At 39.2% G+C, this 23,599-nt stretch overlaps 1 protein-coding gene across 1 annotated transcript; it reads left to right on the top strand.

Annotated features, from left to right (window-relative positions):
- Positions 1-8,389: 8,389 nt before the first annotated feature.
- Positions 8,390-22,843, top strand: LOC136564944 (epidermal retinol dehydrogenase 2-like). The gene is made up of 7 exons (XM_066563291.1): positions 8,390-8,636; positions 12,042-12,385; positions 14,940-15,071; positions 16,047-16,146; positions 16,938-17,082; positions 17,643-17,768; positions 18,348-22,843. The coding sequence occupies exons 2-7, from the start codon at positions 12,065-12,067 to the stop codon at positions 18,439-18,441; spliced, it is 918 nt and encodes a 305-aa protein (XP_066419388.1). The 5' UTR covers positions 8,390-8,636; positions 12,042-12,064; the 3' UTR covers positions 18,442-22,843.
- Positions 22,844-23,599: the final 756 nt, after the last annotated feature.

Genomic DNA, 23,599 nt, shown 5'->3' with positions numbered 1-23,599 from the left:
TTTTCAGATGTCTAGAAATTTTCCAATGGAGCTACATGTCCCCATATGGCAAATTTAAGCCCAGTGGGAAGAAGTTTACTTTTATAGTTACTGTTGTCATATGTTGGGTATGATCCACAGATAAAACAATCCATGGATCACAGCTTAAAATGCAACAGGTAGGCAGATGTATATTGTTTACCAATTCAGTGGTACCTTCAATAATTTATAGTTCTTCTATTTGCACAATATAAATATTATATGCCTATTCTCTAATACCTACAAGGGCAGGTAAGTGAGATAAAACTCCAAGACTTTAATTCTAGTTCATGACATACTAACGTGGACAGACCAAAAACATGTACCTTACATATAAAAGGTCTTTTTCCTAAGGGAAAGTTCACAGGCATTATCTAGAGATCAAAAGGCATAAAAGCAACATTTCCATAATTATTCAGAAGCTGCTGTAATGCACAAGCATGTCAATTATATTTTCTCCATTTATCCATCAGAAGCATTAAATGCAAAACTGTTTTCTGTGGCTTAGGAAGCCCCTGACTGAATGTGTCCAAATGCACTGAGGGAGCCTTTGTTTGCTTTCCCTGTTCTTACACTGTTTGCCTAAGTACGTGCTGCTGGCTGCATGAGGAGTAAAATACAAGGTTAAATAGATGTTTTGACTAACACAGTATGGCTCTTCTGCAATGAACAGTGTTGCTGCCAGTGCTGTATAGGTATCAGTCATATCAGATCTGGTGTGTAATTTAGCTTTCTGAAATGAAACACTTCTTTCTTGAAACTGCTGCTCTGAGCAATAAGACTGTTCTCCACAATCACTTTGCAAAGTGTCCAATACTTATTACATACATACATAAAAGACTGTTGAATCTCTGAAATGGGACTTCTAGTAGGCAATCATTAAAAACACTGGGTTTTAATACACTTTTTCTTGTGTATGTATTCATTTTATAATCAACCTGTATAAAATAATTACAAGTTTTGCCATGAAAATCAGTCTGCTTTCCAGGACTAAGGGTGTAGAGGGAAAGGGCAGTTTCTTTCCTTTCATTTACACCTTGAGGTTGCCAGTCACTTTTTATCACCTGCTTGTTTATTGTGAGAAACTGAATAAGCATTCAGTTCATCCACAGCATTTGGGATGTTATATTCCTTTATCACAACTCTCCCCTCTCAATTCTTCCAAGCTGTTGAAATGTCTCTTAGGCAAAAGCTATTGCACGCTCTGAGAGCCTGTTCATTCTTTGGTACACCTTCCAAGTTGTTCTAGATCTTTTCTGAGATGGGAGTAGAAAGCAGGAGAATTAGTTCTCACTTAGCATGGAAGATGTGGGTTCATGATGGATTCATCATGGTGTGATTATTGCTTTCTTCCCTGAAAAACTATTATGTCACTTTGCATGTTATTCTGATACACTTCCCGATGCTTTCCAAATTCTTTCCCTTCTTTAGAGACCATTGATTTGGGTTTAAAAAGAAGCAATTTTCAGCCTGACATATTTTGAAACAAAATCCAGTCAAAAATTAGGTGGTCTTGTGGTCTTGTTTTCTCCAAGTGTAATTTTCAGGGAACAGGAAGGAGGTTGAGAAAGGTAACGTTGGTGGAACTCTCCTTCAACCACAGGAAACTAAATAGGCAACAGTAAAGCATTTTGAAAATGGCTTTCTTTGGCTTTCAGCTATGGAATTAACATGTTACAGATTTCAAGTCTAGTACAGAAAATTTCAGAAATTCAATTTCAGAAACTTTATAAATTTCAATTTCAGAAATTAGGTGAGCAATAGTGAGGAATACAGACCTTTCAGAAAACATAAGGGACTTACTTTATATTTAAAGATATGAGAAGTGACACTGTGAGTGCTCAGATAATATCCTGCATTCAAATGGAGCAAAAATGGGGAAAAAAGTTCTGTCTCTGTAATATTGAGATGATTTCATAGGATTTCTGTGGGTGAGGTTCCACACTTAGCAAGTGATGCCTTGGGGAAAAAAAAGAAATCTCAAAATCTCCCATAGCTATTGAAAGTCAGCTGTGGAAAAAAGTTTTAATTACTCCATTTCTAGTATAAAATACAGTGACAGATGAAGGACTACAAATGCAGTGATAAGGTTTTTTTCTTAGGTTAGCTGAGAGTAAAGATCTCTTGGACAGGTTTCCTTTCTTCACAAACTTCCTTGAGACTTTTTCATCATACTACTTTGTGCTGCTGTGGCATCACATGCATCAGCCTTTTGCCACCAACCAACATGATTAATGTTTAATCCATCAATAGCCAGCTACTACAGGCATTACAATCAGAGCTGAAATGGGACAACAGTGAATTTTAAAATAAGAATCTTACATATAATGCTCAAAGATACAAAAGTTTATTGTAGGAAAATGTATAAACAAATGCATTTGATGCATTTCAAACAAGTGTAGGCAAATGGATGTAACAAAATCCTCAAAGTGCAAATATAGTAATAAAATACAACAAAATGTACTACAACTTAGGGTTGTGAAGTGTGACTAAAAGAGCTGAATAGGATTTTTCCATCTGCTTTAGGATTTGAAATGTCTTTTTCCTTATACTCTCTAACTTTCTAACCTACAGAGTACTGCATAGATCAGTAGACTCATTAGTACTCAAGACCTCAAAGCACTGAATACAAATCATCTCCCTAGTTTAGATCAGAATTTTACTGCTGTTTGCTTTGCATGTTGTGTCATGTGTACCATGCAGCACAAGTGTGTAGCACTGAGGCACATCTAAAACCTGTGGAAATCAGGCCTGTACACTCTTAGCTTCTTCTGGGGAGTTGTTCAACTTAAATGTTAAGTGGACTATTAAGTGGATCACATAAATCTAGATTTGCAGATGAGAGAGAATGACATTTAAGTTTGAATCAAACCTGGCAAAGCAGAGGTGATTTAATCTCTGGTCCCTCAGAAATCAGCTGGATCACTCCGAAAGTAGCAGGTTTGAAATAACTCTTTTGAAGTAACCAAGGGAACACAGGGAAACATTGTCCAAGTACTCCTGTAAATGTACATACTTCATGCTCAATGTTCATGAATTTATATGTTCTCTGAGAAAATAATTTCACCAACATGTTTATGTGTGGATTTGCTCTGTAGCTGAATAACTTAGAAATTGTAAGAAAAGGGCAAGTTAAACTGCAAAAGCCAAACAGTGCTGTGATTTTGCATGTAGCAGAGACACAAGGGTTAATATCATTGCAGCTAAGTATGATATCATAGACATAAAAGTTAGCATAAAAATCAATTTTTCCTTTCATAGCATTTTTTTCCAATTTACAGGCCAACAATGCAGAGGAATGTATCACCCTTTATTTTCTTCACAGACATTAGGAACATTATCTCAGCTTTTGAGAAATACACTGCAAGCCAAAATCAACCATCACAAGACATGGCAAGTATATTCTGGCACTCACAAAGTTTTACTGAGTGACCAAGGGTACTTTCTGTCTTATTGAGAGGCACTTAGATGAGAATAGACAAAAATCCTGATACTTAATAATTACATCAGCTGATACCCTAGAAAGTATGGTGCAGAGCTGGAAACCCCCATCTTGTTCAAGCCTACAAAAAACAAAGTGACAGAGGAGCAAAGGAGCTTTTTTATTTTCATGGTAGCTTAGAGTGATACAGGTATGGAATGAAGCTGACCGCTCAGAATTAGTGGCCACATGTTACAGAGTGCATTAGAATACACTAGAAACTCTGCACCTCACTTTCCCCAGGCTGTTTTAACATCTAAAACAAAAAGCAACAGTATTTGAAAAGAAGGAAAAGCAGAGAAATGAAGATTAGGTCTGGCACAGAACCATTATTCATTTCCTTCTCCCCTATCACTTATGTTCACTTCTAGCCCCTACCTGCATGTAAGGCTGCCCTGGCTTTCCATAAGGGCACAGATCTGCAAGCCTAGATAAGATATTCATGACTGCCACACTTGGAGTCCTCCCTCCAGCACATGGAGGTTTAAATTAGGTTTTTGGTTATACCTTGCTGTTTCCATTCTGTGTTCTCCTCCAATCCCTACTTATTCCTGTACTAGAACACACTCTCCGACCCACTGCTTTCCTATATATTCAATTAATAAATTAAAACTTTGCTAACTTTTCTTTCTCTTAACTGGATATCAGCCTTGCTGCTTCATTTCCCAGACAGCAAACCTTCTTTGGTGGTTTTGCTTCCCTGCTGTGTCTCTAATTTTTCCACATCAGAAACCTTACATTATTCTTTATTAGGAAGCAGTTTTTCCAAGTCCCAAATGGTAGGAAACTGCCTCACTCTCTTTACTATTCAGTGGGAATTATTAATTACCTTTTTTTTTCAACTTCTCCCTTTAAATCCATCCTGACAGCCTGTACATCATAAATGATGTTTTACCCCAGACTCCTCCAGTAATTATTCACAATTTTTTTTCATGAAGAAAGGAGAAAAATCTCTTGTCTGACAGTCTCTCCTGCAGTACAGGCAGGTACTCTAGTAAGTAAGGATGCTAATAAGAGCATACCATGGGCACAAAGGAGAGCATGAAAAAGGTCTGAGCAAACAGCTACATAGCAGCAGTCCTTTCCAGCTGCTTGTAGCAGCCAACAGATTACCTGTGTTCATTGTGCATAAAGTTACAGCTTATACATTGGCAAATAAAATCCTGGTGTGGGATCAGAAAACATATGCTGCTAAACAAAGCTGGTTTATATTTTATATCTATTTTTTTATATTTAGAGCTGTCCAGCTCTTGGACACAATAATATTTGATATTTAATATTTAAGCATATGCGGTAACATTTCTGCATCACACTAGAATGCACTTTTTTTTTTTCATTCATCGCACTGTTCTGAATAAAGTGGGTTAACTCTGGAGATGGGAGGTTAGCCAACGCTGCCTCATTACCAGACTCATTTACCAGGCATTCATGTGTGGTAAAGAACATAATTTCACACACACCTCTGTGTATAATACTACCTGTTGCCATGGTTAGAGGCAAGAGCACCCATACCACACTTTCTTACGGCATGAGAACCCCAGTTAGGTAGTCATGTTTGGCAAGCTTTCACTCCTCTTGCCACACAATCCTCTGCACTGTGTGAGCATACAATAAATTTCACCACAGAGCTGGCCCATATAAACACATTTTCTTGTTCTGATGAGGTTCACTGCCAGAAATGCTTAGGGAATTAAAAACAATCTATCAGGTCCTGACTTTGGAAACACATCTTAACAGGCACTGAACTATGGGACCTGAGCATCCAGTGGCTAACTCATTATTATACTTAGTGCTGGCATATTACTATTCCAGTGAGAATTTGTCCCTCTCCTAATGTTTTAGGAACACCAAAGCTGCTGGTGTATTTGCTGTGTAGTTTGTAAATACTTTGAACAGATGTTAATGCAGCACATCTCAGCCCCTCACCCTCACAAAACAAGACTTGGCACTTTTCCCAGATGAAATGAATAGGGCACCAGTGGGTAACAGTTTGTCACTTTTACAATTCCTCTATTTTTAAATCTGCTAATACATGGAACTAGAATTCCATAAATCTCCATTAGACAGTAAAAATTACTCAAAGGAAATGCACATAGTAAATGAAAATTCAGAATGTCACTTAGTCTTCTGTGTTCAGGATGATAATCCTTCCTCTTGACTGGAATCTCCTTTGCCCCAGCTGTTTGTCTTCTGCAGGAATAAAAAAGGAAAAGTCAATTTTGAGGAGCTCTGGCTAAGTGGTGTTTGCCCTGTTTCCTTCAGGGGCAACACAGGACGCATATGACTACTATGAGCAAGGCACTAGGGTTTTTATGAAAACCACTCCCCTCCTAGAAGTTGGAATGTGTGACTGAGGACAAGTTTGTGTAGGCTGCAATTGCAGTGACATACCTACAGTTGCTAAAGCAGCTCATACTGCCAATAAAAACTTAACCATAGAATTATAGAACACACTGAGTTGGGAGGGACCCATTAGTCCAAAGTCCAACTCTTAGCCCTGCACAGGACACCCCAAGAATCACACCATGTGCCTGAGAACATTGTCCAAACTTGATTGCACCAAGCTTCTTGAGCTTTGTGCTGTGACCACTTCCCCGGGGAGCCTGTTCCAGTGTTCAGCCACCACCTGGGTGAAAAATCTTTTCCTGAGATCCAACCTAAAACTCTCCTGACTCAGATTCATGCCGTTTCCTTGAATCCTGATGAGAGTGAAGAGATCAGTACCTGCCCCTCTGCCCCTCCACTTCCCCTTGTGAAGATGTTGAACAGTGCAATGAGGTCATTTTGGAATTCTACAGTAAGCATTGAAAGAAAGCAGAAAGATCAGACTGTTTACAAGCATATTACACTACTCCACTTCAACAGCTGGGGTACATGGGGGATAACTGATGCTTTAATATCAAAATATTTATTGCATTTTGAGTGTTCTGATGGGAAAAAAAAGAAATAATATGAGAGCTTTTAAGAGAATATGGCTCCAACAGCATTACAGGATATTCTTGTTTTGTACCCTAAAGTGAGGATGACTGTTCAAAGCACCGTGCAAGTGCATTTATCCAGCTTAGACCAACCTTAACTCTCTATTTGCTTTATCCATGCTTCTTCTGACACATCTATAATCAAGATGAAGTGGTGGTGAAGTCAGGTGAATGTAATAAAACATCTACCACAGATTCACATGAAGCATAAACAGCACTCTAGAGTGGTACTGGGTACACTGTTCCAGCAGAGGTGCCAATATCTACCCAACAACAGATGCCAAGTGCTTTCTTGAAGTAAAGGTAGGCCAAAATACAATACAGCCCTCAGTAAAAAATGCTACAGACTAGCAGTACACTTACACAGCGTAAGTACTACAGAGAAGCAGAAGTGACAGCACTTACAAAGCTCCTCAAACATGTTCTTATGACTTGAATGACCTTGGGTTCCTTTGAAGACATCCAGTGGGACGTTACACAAAACAAACAACACCAGTCCCAATTCTACACTCCTGGAATTCTGACAGCACTCAAAAATCAGTCCAAAAGTAACATGTGGCAAGAGGGAGACATCCTCATCTGATACAAATTAGCATAGTTCCATTTCTAGACTAGAATCAAGAGTAATGATTCCATTTGTGTATTCTCAGACACGAGACTCTGAAAGATGAAATCTGACAGTCTTAAAAATAGTTTCTCTACAAACTAGTTTTAGTCTTTCATAAGGTAGGCTAGTAAAGTGAAGCTGTCCGGTGAATTTTGTTTCAGCAAGTTTTATTCAGCAAGTTTCTTACATGCCCAAAATCTTCATACCAGGTGGGGAAAGGGGATGTGTCTTCCATCTTCTTGCCTCCAACTCCGATCATAAGGTTATTCTCAATGTTAAATACTATTAACTTCCAAGTATTAATGCAAAGCTCATATTTAAACCTCTTCAAAATTAAATAACTGGGGTGTTTTTTTTACACTTTGTTGTTTTAAGTGAGCCACTTTAAAAAGAACTTTTTCTAAAAACAAAGCAGCAGCCAGTGTCACTGTTTGACTATCATTACCCTTCTAAATATACTGCTTTAATACAATAATACTGGAAAGTAGGCATATGAATGATCATGATAATGATTTGCCAAGCAAATGCCTTCAGTCATATTTTTTCTGGTGGAACTAAGCATTCTCTCATCATACAAACTTTCCTTGAAGTTGTGAATGGTCAGCAACTTACAGTTCAGAGTTCTGCTGCCTAAGGATAAGCATATGGTTAAAAAAACCCTCCAAAACAATGCTGCCCTAAGGGACTTATGTGAATATATAGCAATAAACGAAGAGCATTTCACTGAATTAGCAAACCAAATACTCTAGTCTGGGTAGAGCCAGAACTCATTTTTTAAACTGCAGTCTCATTCATTCCCTCAAAACGTCACCACCCTGAAAGGGTCCTACTCACCCGGTGAAGCCACTTCCGTGCAGCATAGCTTCACACAGGTTAGGTGACCTCTCTACATCAACCACGCCTCTAGGTGCAGGTCTCAGCACAGACCACCTCATGTGTATAAACACTTTTTTAAAACAAACAAAAAACAAAAACACAACCCCAACAAACAACAACAACAAACCCACGGAAAGAGCGTGGGAGTTAGGGCGTTGTGCCGAGGGCCTCCACCCAACAAACTACTCCGTCCTTTGAGCTTTTGACCTCTGGTCTCAGCGAAGAGCCCACGGGGAATAAGCGTCCTCACGGCCGCCCGGGGCCGCAGCTCTCCTTCCTGGGGACGACCCCACAGCTCCGAGCCGGGCCCGCTCCCCTGCCCAGCTGAATCCCACCCCGGAGGCCGGCAGCCCTGGGCGGAGCGCGGACAGCACCACACCCCCAGCCCAGCGTTCTGCGTAGCGGGCACGGGCTCAACCCCGGGCATCCGCTCAGCCCCGCGCCGGGGCGGGCTACCTGATAAAGGCAGGGCTGCCTGTGAAAGCAGGGCTGCCTGGCTCCGCCCCGCTGTGCTCCTTACTCCCTTCGCGCCGCCGCGCCTGCCCGCAGAGCCTCTGGGCCACTGCGGGAGACGGAGATTTCTTGCCTGTCCTTCACGCCGGCAGGTGAAGGTACCCCCGGTGCTGGGGGTTGTGGGCCGGACGGGACAGGACAGGACAAGACAACACAAGACAAGGTAAGGTAGGGTAGGGTAGGGTAGGGTAGGGTAGGGTAGGGTAGGGTAGGGTAGGGTAGGGTAGGGGAGGGTAGGGTAGGGTAGGGTAGGGTAGGGTAGGGTGTGGTGTGCGGTCACTCGGTGGGAGGACCGAGGGACGTGGGCAGCCGGGCGCTGCAGGGCAGCGGTGCGTCCTGGGGAGGCGGCCTGAGGAGGGCGGTGAGCTGGGCGCTGCTGCTTGTGGGCTTTCTTATGGTGCTGGTTGGGTTGGTAGGCGCGCTGTGCCAAGCCAGAGTAAGGTTATCTAGCATCCCCCGGGGGCTGAAGAATTTACTGTTGCGCTTGGGCAGCCTTAGCTACAGGACTGTTGTACTTTTGTGGGATCGCAGCTCTCCCGGTACGGTGAGAAAAGTGTATCCTTGCCAAACGCCGCTCAGGTGATTGCGTGATCAACCTTTAGTTCTTCGACTAGCAAGGGTGGTGTGTGTTCAGCTGCCAGCCTCAACCCTGGCCCTGTGATTCGTGAGCAGTGATGGTCTTTAAGACCCTCTCAGGTCTGCAAGAGCCTGTCGGTGGTGAGTGTTGGCATATACCAACAAGCCTTTGCTGGCCAAATTATCTACACTCGAAATCTGTCTGATAAAATGTGGCAGCAGCTCTCTGGCCACAGAAAGAAACAACTTTCCCAGGCATTGTCCTGGGGGAAGGTCTGTGAAAAGATCAGAGAAAAGAATGAGAAACAATTCTTACTTTCACTTGCTGTATCTGTTGTTGTGAACATGTGGAATGTGTTGTGGAGATTTGTTTAACGAAGGGTGGTTTCTTAATTAGCCAGTGGTGATGGTGTTTGGATTGGTCGACCAATTAGGTCCAGGTGTATCGTAACTGTCTATAAAAGCAATGGGTTTCTTAATAATTATATATATAATAAAGAGATTGACTAGCCTTCTGAGTATCATGGAATCAATGCTAATTATTACCCGGCTGGGGGCCTGCAACCACAATAAAACATTGTAGAACATCTGATATTTCTCTACTGCATAAAAGCCCTCCACACTTATGTCTCTGTGGACATAGGCATACTAAAAAAACAATACAAGACATCAGAAGTGATTTGAGATTTTATATGTGCCAAAGGCCCCCTTGGTTAATTAAGGGGGGTTAATTGTAAATACATCCCTGATCACTTTAGTTGACAAACCAAAATTGGCCAGGTGAGCGGCAAATTTAATTGTCTGTATGGATATGCTTGGTTACAGTAGCTGGTTTAATTAGCAATACTGATGCATTGAGTGAGATTGGAGGCCCAGTCAGATTTGAGTTAGGGGAGAGATGTGTCCGTGGAAATTAAGCATCTTGTTGAAGGATGTAGAGTTGGTCTTCTAATAGGAAGTCTCCTGTGGTCCGCATGCATACACAACTCTGTTTCATTAAGTGAAAGGTATACTTTTCTGAAAGATCTAATGTGCCTCTGACCTATATAAACTTAATTCTTGCTTAAAGAATTACTGTCATAAATTTTCAACTGAGTTCAAATTGTGTATTGCCTCTGAAGGCAATTGCCTCACTTGGTTTTCTATAGGGATTAACTTTAGCATCTTTATCTATGCCAGAGATACCAGTCTCCTTTCATGCAAATGCAGGGTCTTATGTTAAGTGCATTAAATTAGTGCAATCAAGTTAAATTCAGAAGCTGAATTTATTTTAACTTGTTTGTTCTGTTTTAGACTCAACAAAGAACTTGGGCTTCCAAAAACTTGCACTTTTTTATGTGCATGAAATTTAATAATGTTTTTCCTTTATAACTATATTTTTGCTTAGAACTGTAATATCTGTATAGATAAGAGAGCCTATTACAGGAGATGCTCATATTGGCTCTAGAAAAATGTTTCAGTGCTGTTTTGGTATTCGTTTCACTTCTTACTGGAGTTACTGCTTCTGCGCACATTTTGTCACATTTTAATGAGAATGAAGAATAGAAAGTACTCAATAGAAAGCATTCACCCCATGCCTTTGCCAGAAAGAACTTGTTTTCCTACCCACTATGTCTGTGGCAAATGTTTTTTCTGTTATCAGAACAGTTTTAAGATGTTCCAATGTTTCTGCCAGAAAACTTTCTGAAATAACTAGCTCTGCTCTAGCAGAGGCCTGTTTCTTTTTAAGACTGGCCTAGTTTCCCCATGTAGAAAACCTGAGATTGATAGTTACACGTGTATGTTCACAATCTCAATTTCATGAATTTTGCTCAGAGTATCAGAAACCTAAGTTACTTATCTTCTGGCACTTGTCAAACATGATTACCTACCTATACACGTGGATAGCAAAGTTAACTAAGAGATGTAATCAGGCTGGGTATGTCTAAAAGTTGCTAAATGTCTGAAAGTGCTAAAGGTTGAAGTGTAGGTGCCAGCATGCTCTATGTTTAGTTGAGAAAGAAGATGTTATTGTTTCATAATGTTGTTAGTCAAAGATTAAAACCTGTTTTAAGCAAGGATTAATTTCTTGCACAGCTTTTGTATGCTGGAAAATGAAATAATGTTCCTCCAAGGATTTAAGGCCTGCTTGGTGTTGGCTTTACTGGGATGTGTACAGATTATGAGCTTAAACATGTACCTGAGATGGTATGATTCAAGCCTATGACATTTGCTTAATGCAGGGAGGTGAAGAGAAGAAACTCAACAGCTTTGCAGTGCATTCTCTAAGAGCTGTGTTCAACTGCAGAAGCAGGCTCTCCTCAATAATGGTACTGCAGGTAGTTGAAAAGTCAGTAGTAACACACAAGTATTTACCTAGTGTGCTTTGGAGATTTACAAGCATATTGTCTTCTGAAGCTCCTTATACTCATGTTTTTTCAGCATAATTGGGACTGTGACTTGTTCTGCATATGATTTCATGGTGACAGGGAGTGCCTACGAAGCAAAAAACATTATGGTCCTAAAAGGAGAATTTTCCCTGACCTGTAGTACTAGTGTGTGAGCACTGAAGTTCTTTGATCAAACCATAAATTTTGATTTGTGTCATGCATTTCTGTTTGAGATGCTTAATGGCCAGATTTTTATTAGTAGTAGTAGTATGTATTTATTTATTTTAGGTTTTTGTCCACATTCTGTCAGAGCAGAGAATGAAACCTATGGTATGAGGGATGGGGAATTTCTAAAGTAGATGAGGGCAGGTGTTTCCTATTGCTGCTGAATGGTAAATGAATTGTATACTGCATCTTAGAGGAAAGTGGAAGCAACCTGGAGACAGAAACAGGACAAATTGATTAGATATCCAGGTGTATGCCTATATATTTCTTTGAAACAGTACTCAAAAGCAGGGTAGAGAGTATTTAGAATGGATCTGAAAATGATTTTGCAATATTGATGTTTGCATTTTCTCTATGGTTTACTCTATCTGGTAAATTTTTTGGGCTTTTTTAATCAGATATCTGAAGAAATAGCCTGAAGATGAACTTCTTCCTGGAAACATTAAAAATGATTGTACTTCTTGTTTACTACTTACTGGAGTCACTGGTACTCTTGGTTGTTCCTGGACGGAAGAAGAATGTTAGTGGTGAAATCATATTAATAACAGGAGCAGGAAGTGGCATTGGAAGACTCTTAGCGGTGAAGTTTGCCAGCCTTGGAGCCACGCTGGTCCTCTGGGATATTAATCAAGAGGGGCTCAACTGCACAGTAAGACAGGTCAAGGAAAAAGGAGCAGCAAGAGTACACTCTTATGTCTGTGACTGTAGCAAAAGACAGGATATCTACAGAGTAGCTGACCAGGTAAAGTATATTTGTGGCTTTGGCATTATTCCAAGATGAGTGCAAGCATGGGTGTAAGATGCATGAGTAAGTTTTCTAGTGGATTCAAAGCAAGAGATTAAAGTTAATTAATTCTGAATGTATTGCTTCCTATCTATTTCAAGAATTCTTGTTTTTAGAGTTGACTTGTGTATCTCTACTCCTTAAAAAATAAAAAAGAGCTGGCTCTTTTTTTCAGTAGCTCATTTTAACTGAGTAGCTTCTTATTTATTCATTCAATGACTGAGCGGGCACTTAATCGTGAAGTGCGGAAAATCAATTTATTGAAGCTAAAGCAGTATTTCAAGTTCTGGCAGCCTTTTACCAAAAGACCATACATTGTAAAAAGGATTAACTGCTTAAACAATTTTCAAATAATTCCATTGCTGTGAAGAGATTTTGGCAGACTTACTTTATCTGAATTAATAAATGTATCTTGATGTCTTATATATTTTATTTCTTTCTTTCATTTCTGAAGAGCTTTGTAAACATAGCATGTGGTTAAATAATTTGGGCAGACTAGCAGTATTGCGAAAAGCTAAAATTATTAAACAGTTTCAAGTCTAAGAACCTGTTCTCATTCACTTAAAATCTGCTAAACTTAACTGTTGAACTAAGAGATTTCCACTGTGAGTCTTGCTTGGGGATGATTTTTTTTAATAAAAAGTTCAGCTGTCTTCAGGAACATCTTTTGGTTGAAATAATGTTTTGGTGGTCTTTAAGAAGCTCCAATTTTCTGTCTTTGTCTGTGCACAAAAAGACTGTGATAGGCTTTCTGATACATGAGGCTTGTGTATGAATTGCAGCTTGCTAGAGGCTGGTGCTATTGGTTTTGTATGCCAGTAATGCTGTTCAGCTTTGGTCTCCCTTGCAGCTATTACACCAGCTGAGCTGGACATCTGCTGTCCTTGCAAAGAAGTTGCATGTCTCTCCATAGTCCTGTAGCTGTGCTTCCTGCTGAACTGGGAGAGCTGGAGGAAGAATATAGTAGTGTGAAGGATACTGGAATGAAGCAGATGAAAATTAACCTTTGGGTTTGAGAACTTGAATTGAAGGCTAGCACTCTGGGCCCATGGAGAAAAGCAGTGGCTGAGCCACGCTGGTGAAATTTGAAAAAGAGAACTGGATGTAGATCTGTGTGACATGGGTTCAGGATGATGCAAACAGCTTGCAGGAACAAAGAAGTTGCAGTAGGGTCCAGTGTGTGGTCCCTCACTTAAAACCTTTTGTCAGCAGTTCAGCAACTGTCAGATTCACTAATAATCCTCATGCTAATCTGCATAGAAGAAAACACCTTACTACCATTATTTCAGAAATGTCACGTCCTGCTGATGATGTAGAATCATCCAATCTTATCAGTTACAAAAACACTAGTATAGGTGGTGCTTGGTGCCACTGCTTAATTCATGCAGCATAGTAAACTTTGGTTCTTAGTGTTCATACTTTGGGAGATATGACAGCATGGTTCCAGGTCCTTTTTACTCTTCTGGTGATTCAGCTTTATGCAGGCTTGGAGTTTTGCAAGACTATGGTCTTGCAAACTAAATTTATGCTGGTAGGGCAGGATATGTTTGAAAATTTTGCTCCCAATGAAACAATTTTATAGCCAAAATGAAATGTATGTGTATCTTTAATATGTGCTTCATCATCCACACAGAGACAGCATGAAAAAGTTACTTCAGTAGGAAGAAACATGAAGAGCCTTTTGGTTATCAGGTCATTGTTTCTTTCCTATACCAACAGATAAAGGACAGCCTTTTGGCTATTAAAACCTATAGCTTAAAATTTATTTCTAACGTCTCTGTTCCAGAAGTACCCAACTCCTAAAGCTTAGTTAAAAAAAATAGATTAGAGCAATTTTAAGGAATACGAGGAAGTTAAGCTAGAATAAAGGATAGGTGATAAATTATTCTTTAATTCTTAACTGTGTTACCCATTTCATTTTTCGCAGGTAGCTCAGGTCAATGACTTGTATCTCAAATTCTATATTAAATATTTTCATTCTCCTTTGGAGAGCTGACATAATATCTTGCAATCAGCTAGCCTACATTTTTCTCTCAAATGGGTCTGTTCATGAAGGCTCTCAGTCTGGAGCTAAAATGAAAACTGTACCTCCTCTTACTGAGTTTAATGTATACGTATTATTTTTTAGCCAACTTAATTTCTGGGGTAGAGCATACCAGATTCTAGTCCAGAATTACTCTTTAGTTTTAAGATGTGTTTACTGTAGAAAAATACTTGTTATATTAGTTAAGCTTTCTCCATTAAAGACTTATCTGGAACATTTATCCTCGGAAACAGAGGTGCTGAAAGCAAAGCTTGTGTGGAGCTGTTGAGCTCCACAAATCTGAAGAAAATCTATTTGACAGCTCACATTTAAAAAGGAATCAGGTGAGACTTCAAGAACCTGAGGTGTTTGGATCCATAACAAGTTCAACTTATTTAAATGTGTAATATTTCTGTTACGTTTTCATAAATAATACTTGGAAAGAATGTTTGGGTTTATTGCGCGCTCTCTTGATGCTTTTTGTTTTAGGTTAAAAAAGAAGTTGGCGATGTCAGCATCTTGATCAACAATGCTGGTATTGTAGTTGGGAAGAGATTTCTTGATTCTCCAGATTCACTTGTAGAAAAAACCATGGAAGTGAACACAATAGCACACTTCTGGGTAAAACCTGTATTTTGCATATACATACTAAGACATACTTTTAACATGTTTTCAATGTATTTTGCCTTTTAGAATTGAGGAAAACATATAGACCTCTTTGGAAGTTCAGTCAGAAATGATACAAGAAATTATTTATTTGCTCTGGAGTGGGTAAAATTTTTTTTAAAAGCGTGGAAGAATGGATTCTTTGGGAATCTCTAGTGTAGGCAGGTGGAAGCACTTCACATTTAGAAATTCTCTTAAGAACTGAAGTCCACCATCTGCTAAATTCTGAGGCTAGTCATAAATTACTGTCTCATTATTAACTGGCATGAAGCAGGCCCATGTTAATAGTTACTGCCCCAAGAAATGTTCAATTCTACTTCAGTTCTTCTGTTCTGTTAATGTTCTAGTTGTTCTGTGGCTGTGATAATTCCAGTAAGAAACACCACATGTTCTGATAATCCTCTTGATAATAAGTGAAGCTTTTGTCCAGAATGAGTAACCTGGTGTGCTTTTTCTTCCTTTCAGTGAAGGCCGGTCACCTATATGGTGTTTCTATCATAAAGAATTGTATAGAAAATATTCAATCATGTGTCAGTTTATTTAGAAATAAATTTAATCATAAAGATTTAATTAATTTAATGGAAGGAAATCTTTGCCATTTCACAAAATCTGCAGTAGCACTTAATTCTTGTTTGAAAGAAACTTCATGACTAGATTAAGCCATATATTTAGCTTTCATCAAGTTACCAACTGCCTTGGGTAGTACAGGTAGGGTAGGAACTCGCCATTTAAATAGTTGAAGGTTAGAGTTCAAATAACATGCAGTTCAAGCTCCACATACATACACACACACATCTTTCCATAATGGAAGGGGAAAGCTTATTTAAACTGTTGGGAGAATTTCTCCAAAACCATCAAATACCTTCAAAATATTACGGCGTGTAGCTTACTTAGTAAAATGTTACATTGCAGCTCTGATTTACTTTGCAGACTTACAAAGCCTTCCTCCCAGCAATGATTGCTGCTAACCACGGACACTTGGTTAGCATAGCAAGCTGTGCAGGACTGTGTGGAACCAGTCAGATTGCAGGTAGTGTATTAAAGAGGATTAAAGCTAAGATTAATTTAAGTAATTAATTTGATTTTAAACTGTGCAGTCAATATCTATGGGGGGGGGGGGGAGGCGGGAAACTAACTTATTTTGAATTTCTGGATCTTTCCATATAGTTAAAGCCAGTAGTCAGACTTTCAAAACAGCTGACTTTAAACAGATAATTTCTTTACAAAGTGTTTTCCAGAAGCTCAGCAGTGCTGTGAAACAGGTTTTTCTGCCAAGGCAGAAGGATCTAGAAGCCATATAGAGCTTTGGAAGCTGAGAATCTCAATGTTATTAAAATTTACTTGCAGGTTTCTGATAGGGGAGAGGCCACTTTAGATATAGAGGGACCTCAGAAGGCATTTCTGGAATATGTATACAAAGAGGGCAGAATATGAAATAAGGTGACATAGCAGTAAAAGAAATCTAGCTCCCAGAGAGTTTCAAGTCAAAACCACATTAGAGAGTCTTGAAAAGGTGAGTTTGAGGCATAATAAGTGAGTGCATGGATTTAAAGAAAAAATGGTATGAAAAACAATTTCATTTACCATTGTTCATTAGAGAGTGAAAAAATGGTAGCAGACATGTCATGAGAAACTCTGTCTGCCAGTCTAGAACAACAGTTGATTTAGGAGAGGAAAGAAGAGGAATGAATCAGATCAAAAGCAAATTTTAACCTAATCCTGAAAACCATTCCTATTCTGATGTGAAGTGGTTTAGTATTAGACAGTAAAGTTTAATTTTTAAATTTAAATATTTAACTGCAACAATGTTTTATTTTACAGATTACTGTGCAAGTAAATTTGCAGCAATTGGTTTTGCAGAGTCAATTGATATAGAGATGAGAAATCTGAGAAAGACTGGTGTTAAAACCACAATTGTGTGTCCTTACGTGATAAACACGGGAATGTTTGATGGTATTAAATCCAAGTAAGTAAACTCTTGTGAGGTTTTTATGAAAGTTGCATTTTTAGCATGTTATAAATCCCTATTTCCTTTATGAAAATCATGAGACAGGCTTTTTTCTGCTTGTATTAAGGGTTCAGATGGGTGTTATCCCGTGACTGGGCAACTCAAAAGGCCTAGGTACTTTAGTATTCATTTAAGGTGAAAAGTGAAACATAATTGGTGTCCTTTCCTTTGCAGAAGCCAAATGCTCTATTTGTCCTCTCTGGTTTCTAAACCCTCATTCTCGTCCTGAAATTGATGGTATAGCTTTGCTCAGTATGCACGTATAATGACAAAGTTTGGGAGCCAAATAAAAGTCTGGTGTGTCTTAGTATGAGGTCTCTAGTTTTGTCTTATGAGAGGTTATACAGGGGGGAATAATCATGTCCACTCACTTTAACATAATGAAGATTCTCTTGTTCATAGGACTTGTGGTATTTATTTCTTTTTTTTAGTTGAATAACTGTAAAATTGAGACTTTTTTGAAGAAAATGTGAATCCAAAGCAATTTGTATGATAGCAATAAATACTCTCTTTGTTAGGTGGCCACGTCTGCTTCCTGTTCTGGACCCAGAGTACGTGGCCGAGAGGATAATCAGGGCTGTTCGGCAGAACCAAGAAGTCCTGTTTATACCACGCATTGTTTATATTTTCTATTTTTTAAGAAGGTAAGTTATGTTTCTTTTCCCCTCTCTCTTTTCTGTTTGGGGATGCTTAAAGAATAAAAGAAGCTTCTACTTGCTAGTTTGAATTTTCATTAAGTTATGCACATTTTTGGAAGGCTTTTGTTTGTTTGTTTATTTGTTTCTGTGGGTTCAGTCTACCCTTGGGCCATAGAACAATGGCAGAACTATCTAACTGTGCCTTGCTGGCTCCACTGGGGTGCAGTTTTACTGGGGGCTGTAGAGATGACCTGCTTCTCCATTACTGCATGTCAGAGAATTATTGGTTGGAAAAGACTTCTAAGATCACTAAGTTCAACTGTAAATCCATCTGATGTCTTGCTCTAGCATTTGGGCACTTTTGACTCTGTTGCAAGCCAGGTTGGAATACTGATCTGTCTATAACCCAGGCTGCCAAATGAGTGTAAAGGATATTTTGAGAGGACCAGTGGGTCTATATTCTAAAGAGTATACTGCCTTTGCCAGTATTAGCCAGGTTAAACTAATTCTCTGATAAAACTGCACAACTCTTCTGATATCACTTTGTTTCTTTTTGTCTTCTTCTTCCATGTCCCTACCTTACAGCTTCCTGCCAGTGAAAGCAGCAATTCTCTTTTTAGACTACTTTGGACTCAGTGATTTAATGAATACCTTCAAAGGTCGACCAAAGAAGGAGTGAAAAATTACAAAATTCAGAGACAAGCAGCTCTAAAGTCGGTGTTGAAGTTAGTTAAAGGTGGTGGTGGGTAAAGTTCACTTCACTAGCAGCTGTGAACTTTGGGTGCCTCATTTTGCAATAGTAACAAGATTTTTAAGAGTTGCTTTTTAACTGGCTCTTAATCAACAGCTTTCATCTGAACTATGGTTTTGAATTGTTTTCTTTTCACCTGATTATGAAAATACATTAATTGAAATTAGTTGCTTTGGCTTATAATGCCTTAAAATGGATCCTGCATCACAAACCAATAATTGGCAACTTTGGGGGCAAGAAAAGACCAAGAAACCACATGTATTTAGCAGGTATCCTGAAAAGCCTGTAGTGGATCTGACTTCTTGCTGCCATTCTGTGATCCACGAGGATGATCTGTACTGCTGGTGCCATTACCATTCCTGGTAAGCTGAGGAATTCAAGAATTTCCTCAAACAACAGATTCTAACTCTTACAAATGAAAGTTTTGGGAGAAAAATATACACAGTGTTGGTGAAAAAAAACAACTACATTTATTAATTTTTGGAGGTGTGATCTCTCAACTTCCAGATGACAATGGATGTTGAGACAGGGATAGGGAAGGATATGTAAATTAAGCATTTGTGCTGCTAATCTACTTTGTGCCTAATTTATTTTAAAAGCTAATACTATGACTGCAACTTTGTAACAGAAGTCTTTGCATCTTTTAAGTACAGTATTTTAAGAACTATTTTAAATTGTCATCTAAGAAGAATAAATTTGCATTTATAAAGCATGAGACTGCCAGTCTAGGTGGGCTATTCAATGTCTCATCAAAAGAGACAATGAACTACTAAAAGCAAGGGTGTTGTGTTGTATAATAGGGGTTTCTCTTGGGATTGTTTCAGAAAGGAATGATGTTGACAGAGCTGAATGGTATCATTACAGCCATCCTTTGAGTAACAGCATAATGTTTTGCTTCTCTGAGTTGGGTGATAGGTTGCCTTGTGTCTACAGAGACTTGGTTTACTTTCTGTTTACTCTTAGGACTGTTCATTTATTTTGAGCATATGCCGTGGAGGCATTGCCCTTTTTGACAATGGATGTTAGAAAGCTACCTTGACTTCTTGTAATCTAAAACAAGAAAAAGGAAGCTTATGTGTACATCACTTCTGTACATGCTAAATCCACTTCATCTCACAGTTGTCTGCTAGCAATTGGTATAGCAATTGGAACAGTATGGAGAAAAGGGGGACTTTTTAATGGGGAGTCTTTTTTTATTTCAATGATGGCCTAGAAACTACCTTAATTTCCCTTGCCTAAACGCATAGTAAGGTTTATTAGCAGAGAAAGGTTCACATAGAGCTACTTTACTACTGATGAGCAAGAAACACTGAGTAAAACAAGTATGTTAAAAATCACCTTACCTTTATGATGGATTGATGAGAGCTAGATTCAGAGTGATGAAGAAGAGATTTGTTTCAATCTCCTTTCAGATCTTCAGCTTCTCTTCCTCAAAATTTTTACTCATTTTACAGTACACCTCCGGAAACAGAAGTTAACCAAGTGAAAAAGAGGTTGTCTCAATGTGCAATCCATACACACATTTCAGTGTTCACAAATTCTACCACTAATTACTATGTGGTGTATCTGTGTCTTCAGCCTCCTCACCTTTTTATACTAACAGAACATACTTTTCCCTCCTGGAGCAAAGGGGAATAGTGAGCTCTGCATATGCACACTATGAGTATCAAACTCCAGCTCTAGTGAGAGCAAGTAGCTTTTCATTTTTAGTGTCTTTGTGAACACCTTCTGTTGAGGAAAATTAGAAGCAGTAAGTCTGGCAGTAGGATTTAGGGATTCTCAGCAGATTCATGTTTGTCAAAGCCCTAGGACAATTTTACCTGAAAATCTGTGCCAGATAAATACATCTCTGAGGAATTTTCCTACAGAATCAGTGGAAAGGACCTGTGCTTGATTAAGTTTTTTGTATATCTCTAAGGTTGGAAACTCTACAACCTCTCTGGGTAACCTGTTCTAGTGTTTGTTCATGCTGTTTAAAAACAGATAAATGAAAATTATGTGTAAATTGAATGTACTTTATTTCATGTCCTTTCAGAGGATACCACTAAGAATCTGAGTTTGCGTTTCACACTTTCCTTTTAGGTACTTATACACATTGGGGGGCTCAACCTTTTCTCAAGACTAAGCAGTCCCAGAAATATAAATGTGCTGCTACCACATTAAATATTGTGGTCACTGGTAAATTACATCGTGTACCTGGAGGATAACAGCCTGTCCTGTGGTGTTTTTTATCTCCTATGATGGCATGAGAGATGCGGAGTTGTATCCTGGAGGTCAAACAGCACACATCCCTCCCCTGTGTTCAGGAGGTTGCTTGGAGTGAGTGTTTGGATCTTCAGCTGAGATATAAATTTCTTAAGATAAAAGGTGGCTTACTTCCAGCATAACAATGATCTTGACTGATTACTTTCCTGATGCCAAAAAAGTCTTTTCTTCTGCTCTCGGCAAGAAAACTCATGGAAGGATCCTTGTGACAGCCAAACAAGAAGATAAAACTTGAAAAGGAAGAGCATTTCATTTGTGGCAGCATAATGTCTGACTGCTGGACAATATATCAGGCAGCTCCCACAAAAGAATTGTTGGTTTCATGGCCATTGCCTAAAATTTTAAATAGTCTCTCCCCAAAAATGACTGTCCCAAATTTGACTAGGATGGCTGCATTAGCCTAATAATAGTTTTTATGGTGAATCAAAAGCAGTCCATGGTATTTTATTGCTTGCTGTATTTCTTTTTCATGTGGGATCATATTCCTGTGGTAGCAGAAATCATGCTATCCCCTAATGCTTCAAAACATGGAGAACATAGTGCCAAGAAAAATTAACTTGATTAAATCCTTTGAACAAGATTGAGAAGGAAGGCAAACAAAAAACCAGCAGCTGAGATAGAAGCTCCATTATTATTTTATGAATTTGGAATTCATACCCAGAAGCTATGTGCACCTGCTTGGACTTTGGTGTTCATGGTGGTCTGGTTTCATTTCAGGAAGGAGCCAAGCAGGTACCTCTTCTCTGGTAACTTTCCTCAGGACAGTTGGTCTTCCAAAGACACCAATGTGGACTGCATAGTTTGCTAAGCAGCTGTTCAAAGCCATAGGCTGTGTAAAATAAGCATTTCAACAAAATAACTTGGCTTCTCTCACTGACTTTTTCTTTGCTGTGACAATCAAGAGAAATTATTTTGGATCCACAGTTACCAGATGTTCTAGGAAAATGCAGGATTGCTGTCTTTCAGGTGACACTTTAAAATGTGTTATCAATGTCTCAATAGGTAGGGCAGCGCTACAAGCTGTCCACTCACTGCATTCAATACACACTTGCTCTCTAGTCTTAGGTGTCTCCAGCTTGATGATATTTTCTCTGCCTTTCAAAGCCTCCAGGCTAACAGCCTGAAGTTCTGTGAGAACTTCACAGATAGCCTGTGGCCTATGGCTGAGGAAAACATAGCTCTGCCTAGGGAAGAGAAGTGGAAATACATCCCACCTTCTTCCTTTACCCTTGGCAATATCACACTAGGGAGATGAGTGGCCTCAGGATTGCAACAGAGATGTTCAAGACAAAGATGCGACAAGGACAGAAGTTCTATGCCAAGGTGCTCTGTGTTGTTGCATCTGCTGGGTAGTTACTGCTTGATTAAAACAAACTTTGGCTCTTGGTACAGCTCTGTTGAGAAATTTTACACCTTATCCAAGGTCAGGCATAACTACATCTAAGGAAACATTGTTCTGTAGGACTTGTAGTGGTGTAGTCTTCCACAATCCCTGCCCAGGAAGGAAGAACCCTAAGACATATTGTTACACTTTGGCCTCTCCACCTCTTGGGATCCAGAGGGAGCAACCCTGGCTTTGGCACAGAAAGAAGAATCAACAGAGCCAGAGATGGAGCAGCAGCAGCAACCCTGTCAGCACATGCAGCCAACAACAATTACAGAGGTTCTTGCTGAACAAGTTTGGCCTGTTGGTACCAGGAACTTCATGCCTAGAAGGTACCATGGTGAAGGCTACCTGGGTGATGGTGCAGTCCCCCTGGGCAGGTATCTCCGTCACCTCTGTTAACTGTATTGCTGTAAAGGCAGCTTGCTTAGAGGTTAATGCAAGGTGATATATGATGGCTGAGGAATCTGGTTGAGCACATGATCTTTAATGATTGTTCCCCAGAAATAGGAATTCTTGTTGGAAGGTTAACATGGAAGGTCTTTTCTATATTAATTCTAGAAAACATACTTTGCATTATTTATTGTCTGTGTATTTCTGTCATGATAATGATGATTAACCCTGAAGCACACTCACACAATGCACCATGCATAGCTAATAAAGCTACAAAACTAATTTGAACCATGCTACAGTTATTGTGGAATGTCCTACCTGTGTTCTGGGGAGCTTCTAACAAATTAAGAGAAAGCTGTCAATTCCAAGTAATCACAGCAAGGGTGTTGTATCAAGAAGGAGCAAATATCACTAGAATAGCCAGGTGAAGTGCTTGTTTGCAGTATTTCCTTCAGCAAGTATGTAATTTCTACCCTCTGGTATTTAGTCGGTCTCTAACAGAGGATGGGAGTAATTGTCAATGTGCCTAGTTGAAATTTCTGTGTTGAAATTTCCTCAAAAAAGGAATACCAGGTTAATTCCACCAAAAAGAAAATAAAAATACTTGAAGCAAGGAGAGCCTGCTGTAGCAATTATCTCTACCGGCAGCAAGAGGCAGAAATCTGTTTCCAACCTTGCTTCTGAGCCAAGGGCTTGGAAGACAGCTATGAAACTAGTTTATTCAACTTTATTATTTTCCACGTTGACAATGAAATGTCTGACTGCCCTCTTTCATGCTTTTAGATCCAGATAATTTTATCTGCAATGACATTTATTACAATATTTTAGGGATTATGGATTGGTCCTTAGCATTCAAATAATTGAAAAAACAAAGTATCTTTGCTTTTAATTTGTGTGTGATTGTAACTCTGCCTGTCTAAATGGGTCAGGTTTTCAACTCCCATTCAAAGGGGAGAGAGCACTTAAACAATCCTTCACATTCAAGAAATAATGTCCTGACATCTGCTTTTTCCTAGATTTGGAATGAGGCAGCTAGATTTGTTG

Source organism: Molothrus aeneus, chromosome 1 (assembly GCF_037042795.1).
Source record: "Molothrus aeneus isolate 106 chromosome 1, BPBGC_Maene_1.0, whole genome shotgun sequence".
NCBI lineage: Eukaryota > Metazoa > Chordata > Aves > Passeriformes > Icteridae > Molothrus > Molothrus aeneus.
This window is presented reverse-complemented; position numbering and strand designations above follow the sequence as displayed.

Coding starts and splice junctions, on each gene's coding strand:
- LOC136564944 (XM_066563291.1), top strand. CDS start 12,065: ATGAACTTCTTCCTGGAAACATTAAAAATGATTGTACTTCTTGTTTAC. Junction 16,147..16,937: donor TGGAACCAGTCAGATTGCAG/GTAGTGTATTAA, acceptor TTTATTTTACAG/ATTACTGTGCAAGTAAATTT. Junction 17,083..17,642: donor TTTGATGGTATTAAATCCAA/GTAAGTAAACTC, acceptor TCTCTTTGTTAG/GTGGCCACGTCTGCTTCCTG.